At 45.1% G+C, this 6,353-nt stretch overlaps 1 protein-coding gene across 1 annotated transcript in view; it reads right to left on the reverse strand.

The window, feature by feature from the left end:
• Nucleotides 1-6,353, reverse strand: part of LOC106814496 (sodium leak channel non-selective protein-like) — a gene marked incomplete at its 5' end in the record, with an annotated part of 38,360 nt that overhangs the window by 2,881 nt on the left and 29,126 nt on the right. Inside the window, 5 exon segments of the mRNA XM_014818808.1 lie at nt 1,138-1,200; nt 2,358-2,475; nt 5,004-5,104; nt 5,465-5,569; nt 6,079-6,246. Coding sequence (XP_014674294.1) covers nt 1,138-1,200; nt 2,358-2,475; nt 5,004-5,104; nt 5,465-5,569; nt 6,079-6,246 — 555 coding nt within the window.

Raw genomic sequence — 6,353 nt, forward strand, 5'->3', positions numbered from 1 at the left:
GGGAAACGCATTGTTAAGCCGGACGATTTGGCAACAAATAAACAGAAATAACTACGAACAGCCGAACAGATTTTTAATTGCTCAAATAGATATGTGAGATCTTCAGATAACCTCAAGGTAGCTTCCATCATTGATTCATTATCCAACCGTCTTCTTCATCATTGACCATTCCTAGATTAACTCACATTTGTTCTTGGCAACATGGCTTCAGCAAGCCTGTTGCGAGCTTTCTTTTAAGTTTGGCTGTTGCCCAATATTCCACTGATTTAGGCGGCTGTTTAGTTTGCCAATGTAAATTCGTGGTCGCAGGTGCTCACTATGACTCTTTACATTTGTGCGTGTGTCCTACAAGAGCACTGAATATGCGTGACAGTGTGGATCACGACCGGGGATCTAGTTTACCTATGTGCTTAATATTTTGTAAGGGTCTACAGTTGTTATACTGGAAACACAACGCTCCGCAGCATCTCAGTATGTACCTTTGTCCGACCAGCTTTGGGTCCTGCTTAATGCCCCCAAGCGATTCACTCGGGGTCTTGTTCAAAGATGTGGCGGTTAAAATCGTGTAACAGCTGGCTAGCACCAAACCGGAGTGCGCTGATTGATGTTATATAACGTCTCTTGATGGTCACAGCAGACGCCTTTTAGAGAATTGGGGATCGACAATTGGTCGAAGAGGATTTTTAGGTCACCCAGCACTACCTTCCTTCCACAAGTCTCTGGTGTGCACTTTTCAGTATGTGTTAGATCCAATTTTCCAAGCCATTGACGATTATACCATTTCTGCAGTGGCTGGTGTAGCCCTTTATCCAGGTGGCGCCACAGTTAAGAGAAACAGAAACAGGGAAATTGCTTGAAGATCGATCTTATGTCGAACGAAGAGTGGGGTGCTGCTTTCAGAGCGCGGTGACTGGTGGGGGCGGTTCGCACTACGTGGCGCAAGCATTGAACAGCACTCTCCGCAACTCTTTCCTTCAGCCCTGTGAAAGCACATAAAACGGCACTTTAAGACCACACGCGAGGCACAATGCCAGGAGCACACTCCGCACACGATGGACCAGCACAATGGGATGACCAGCACACCTTGACACCAGCACACCTTTGACACAGCTAACCCTGACATACGGGTACACACACATCGTATGCCAACTTGAGGCAACACACCGACACGGGCACAATCATGTTCGCGAGCACGGTTAACTGAGGGAACCAAAGATTCACACGAACAAGGTGTGAGCTCACGCAGAGATGAGGCCGCTCGCTCAAGTGTGTTTACTTGGGTATTGTAAGTCCATCAGCTCACAATGAAATATCGCTCGTAGGGTCCATGTACTGGTCTCGTAAGATGCTTTATCATATGGGGGCATGCTCATCTCAGCCTTCTTGTACCCATCAGAAGAATTTGTTGTATCGAGCTTGTATTTACATCCAGAGCATTTCTCTTGATCATTACAAGCTTTACAAACAAATCTCTCAATCGTGGCATACTACCAGACTGTCTTGTCTATGTAGTGCGGCCAGTGCGGGTCCGCAGATAGACCTATGTGTTGTGTATGTTGATTGAGGTCGGAGTAGTGCGTGAAGGATTGGGTGAGGGGGCAATTCAGATCTGTGTGGTGGGGGTGGGAGTGATTAAAATTCTGGGAGGGGGGCATCTCATCATGACGAGGTCGCGAACCCCGGCAACGACAATGAGGTGCTCACAACGGTGCAGCTTTCCTCCTAGTAGTGTTCACTTGTTTGTTATGTGTAACTTATTTGTTATATGTGCTTATAATGCAGATCAGAGCTATGACCTAACTAGATTACTGCCACTGCCATTGCATCGCAGTAAATAGTCACCACCGATGGAAAACCAATCGATGAAACTGCACTTTGATGGGGAAAACAGGGCGTCAAGCATCTCCTTGGTATAATAAGATTGACACAACAGGAAAACGTAGGAATTCGAAGCAAGTTTGAAAAACCTTTATAAAAACTTTGAAAAACAAAATTTTAATTAACAAAAGCCTCCACAATTGTGTTTTACATTACTTTGTTATGCATGCTAACTATAGCAGGGTGTGTGACCCATTAAAATGATAACCATTAATTACTAATCACGAAATTAGGTAATTTAATTATTCCATGATACTAAAAATAAGAATAGATATAGCTTTCTTTAAAAATTTGCATTAACAGACGCAGATCACATAGAGAATTTCCATTTAAAAACAAACTTCTGGGTAAGAATATGACAAGACTAAGAGAGCTTGACGCCCAGTCCACGTGCCAAGCATGATCACACGAAAATACAATGACGCTATCTGTCCAACTGTAACCGCACGCAGGGGTTAGCCATTGCGGCGGCAACTTACGCTTCCTCTGGCCATCGTGGCGTCCTTGACCTCAGTCCAGCCCTCGAGGGTGAGCATTTCAAACAGTGTGAGCATCGCCATGCCAAGATTATCAAAGTTGAAATTGTAAGGGTTGGCCCTGCGTGCGCGTCGTGAAACAACACGGAACGATCGTTAGCGCCGGCGATGATGAAGTCATCACTTCTATCTCTCCCTCGCTGCTGCTGCTGCAAATCCCTAACCGCTAGCGGTACCTACTAACAGCTACTGGGCACGAACAGGGGCATAGCTGTGTGCGTGCGTATACAGAAATGCACGGAGTTACAGGAATAATGTTGCTTTTAAAAATAATTTCGGAATAACGGTTCTGATATTTCAATAATAACATCAGAACTCGTCAAATAGAACCTTTCGCATTCGATCATCCAATAGAATTTCAATAGGATTGTGTTTTGTTATAGATAAGAACCTTATCAGAGATGTGTTAATTGCCTCAGACATCTGTTCAAGTCTGTACATTGATATAAACCAAGAGTACCAGAACAGAGATCATCTCTATCATGTACTCTTAATATAAATGCAACTATGCCCCTGACGCCACCATCACGTATAAAGGAAAGGCAAAACCAGAAACTTGTGCATCGTGTGCGTCATCCAATATTTCCATCTTCTCATCTGTGCGCCAATGTGAAACTGAAAATAATAAGTTCTTCCCGGGGAAAGGGTTATTTGTTTGTCCATAGGTCCAAAACACAAACAGTGTTCATGTCACGGTTTACAGTAAAGACACGGGAGAGGATGCTATACACACACATATATTTATATATATACATGGTGAATTAATAACGTATAATAACGTGTAACGATAACAATGTGTAACATATTGAAGACACACGACACCGTATTGATGCTCGCTTGTTTATACATGGTGCGTTAATCACTCAGTGAGACAATCATGGACACATTTAGCTCCATCCACGTCCAGTATCACTTCACACCACATGGGTACATCACTGTGTTAAAGTCACACATAACGGCCACAACTGCATATAACGGCAACGCATGGAAATGTCCATCACATGTATCCGTGTTATAGAGGACAGCGGCCACTCGAACAACATGCTAAACACGTCCCTTCTTGACAGGTCCTTCCTCCTGTACGGGGAGGGAGGTGGAGGGAGCTACAGGGAGGGAGGGAGGTGGAGGGAGCTACAGGGAGGGAGGTGGAGGGAGCTACAGGGAGGAGGAAGGGAGGGAGCTACAGGGAGGAGGGAGGAGGGAGCTACCGGGAGGAAGGAGGAGGGAGCTACCGAGAGGAAGGAGGAGGGGGCTACCGGGAGGAAGGAGGAGGGAGCTACCAGGAGAAAAGAGGAGGGAGCTACAGGGAGGAGGGAGGAGGGAGCTACCGGGAGGAAGGAAGAGGGAGCTACCGAGAGGGAGGAGGAGGAAGCTACCGGGAGGAGGGAGAAGGGAGCTCAGTGCAAAGGAGAGGGGAGCTACCGGGAAGAAAGAGAGAGCTACCGGGAGGAAGGAGGCAGGAGCTACAGGGAAAAGGGAAGGCACACACTTACTCCTCCCATGCGGTCAAGGACCACGTCTCTGACATCTAGCCATCCCTCGATAGCGAGTACCTCAAACAGAGCAAGCACTGCCCGACTGAGCGTGTCAAAGTTGAAATTGCGCGGGTTGGCCCTGCATGGCAAAGTAAGTCACACGAGCGTTCATCGCTATTTTTAGAGCTAACTGTCATAATCTGAGTGAGAAGCTCGACAAACCGACGTGAGTTGGAGTGTGTTGTAGTGTGTTGAAATGTGTTGTAGTGTGTTGGAATGTGAGTGTAGTGTATTGTAGTGTGTTGGAATGTGAGCGTAGTGTTGTAGTGTGTTGGAATGTGAGTGTAGTGTATTGTAGTGTGTTGGAATGTGAGCGTAGTGTTGTAGTGTGTTGGAATGTGAGTGTAGTGTATTGTAGTGTGTTGGAATGTGAGCGTAGTGTTGTAGTGTGTTCAAATGTGAGCGTAGTGTTGTAGTGTGTTCAAATGTGAGCGTAGTGTTGTAGTGTGTTCAAATGTGAGCGTAGTGTTGTAGTGGTGTTGCAAATGTTGAGGGCGTAGTGTCTGTCAGTATGTTGTAGTTGTGTGGAATATGAGTGTTAGTTGTGTTGAAGTGTGTTGAATGGCAAGCGCAGGTTGTAGTTTAGTTGCAAATGTGAGCGCGTAGTGTTTGTAGTGTATTGGCAGTGTATATTGCAGTGGTGTCTGCGAATGTGACGCGTAGTCTGTTGTAGTGTGTTGTAGTGTGCTGTAGTGAGTTAGAGTGTGTTGTAGTGAGTTAGAGTGTGTTGTAGTGAGTTAGAGTGTGTTGTAGTGAGTTAGAGTGTGTTGTAGTGAGTTAGAGTGTGTTGGAGTGTAGCCAGTCCATGCCTCAGCTACACACATGGCAAAGAGAGTCACAGTGTTCTTCCACTGTTCAGTCAGGCTTCTAAACATGATGACCATGACCGAATCCACTCAAATCACAGTTGAAATCGAAGCAAATATCGAAATCAGAACAAAAGTTGGAATCAAAGTTGAAATCAAAGTTGGAATTTCAGCTGGTGATGACGCATCTAATTTGTAACCGTCTCGCGTCTGACCGTAACCGTGGCGATGACAGGCAGGATGCTTACCAGATGCGTGGCACCATCATCATCGGCTGCGTCTCGTTGCTACGGACCTTGATGTACTGTGCTACCGAGACGGTCCGCATGAACACACCGACACACTCCTCCTGTAGCACGAGAGTAAATTTAATTAGCAACAATTAAGGAAATAATTGTTAGTTTCTAACGTACTAATTATTATTAATATTGAAGAATTGATTGATAGTTATTAAGTAATTATCAATTATTTATTATCAAAGAATAAATTCATCAGAGATTATAAAGCTATCTTGGGACAACGCAATCGTACTACTAAACCTAGAGGATTATAAAATAATTTTAATTCGAGGCGACTTTGGCAGGGTAAAAATGTGAAGAACGATGTAATGGTAAGGCAGAGGGGGATGGGGTGGCAGTAGAACAAACAGTAAAGGCAGCAACAGAGGCAGTGAGGGCAGCAATGGAGGCGGTGGTGGTGGTAGGAGTACCTTTGTCGTGATGTCGACGTCATTGCACCGCGCTAGCTGCAGTCCTAGCAGCTGCACGCCGTAGCTCGCAAACACAAACATGAGCACGATGAGAAGCACCGATACCTGCAAGCAGACAACAAGGTAGAAAGTCTTAGTCTTAGAAGATCTCTGTGTTAGAAATCCACCGAGTTAAAAATCTTAATTTTAGAAGGTGTGTGTGTTAGAAAAGTTAGGTAAAAAAAGGTCTAAAGTAAAAAGTCTTCGTTTTAGAAGGTCTCTGTGTTAGAACTCTAGGTAAAAAGGGTTGTAGTATTCTGCTATCACACAATGATTGCTCTAATTGTTATGTTCAAACAGTTGCATTGTGGGAGCCTCTTGGAATAAATGGCTGACCAGCGAGGTTAACAAACATAATCTGTCGTGTACATTATTGTCCTAAGTGGTTAAATCCATAATCATCAGCAGTTATTAAAAGGATCTGCGGTAAACGGTCTGAGGTCGAAAGAAATTGCAGTGATGACGCGAGACAACATTGCCATGACAACGAGACAGCATTGCCGTGATGACAAGCGTGCATCACCATGACGACAACAGACAGCGTTGCCGTGACAATGACGACGAGTATATCGCACCAGCAGCATCTCCTTGCATCCGCGGCAGAGCACGTAGACAACGTCGCGCATGTGCGGCACGAGGATGAAGATGCGGATCGGCCGGAGGCAGCGCAGGATCATGAGGACCTGAGCTCCGGAGTTTGGCTCCACGTGGTCGGGCATCCAGCAAGCAAATACCAGGCTGATCTATAAGATAATTAATTATACATACCAGGCTGATCTATAAGATGTAGATAATTAATTATACATACCAGGCTTATCTATAACATGTAGATAATTAATTATACATACCA

Source organism: Priapulus caudatus, unplaced genomic scaffold (assembly GCF_000485595.1).
Source record: "Priapulus caudatus unplaced genomic scaffold, Priapulus_caudatus-5.0.1 Scaffold932, whole genome shotgun sequence".
Classification (NCBI taxonomy): Eukaryota; Metazoa; Priapulida; class Priapulimorpha; order Priapulimorphida; family Priapulidae; genus Priapulus; species Priapulus caudatus.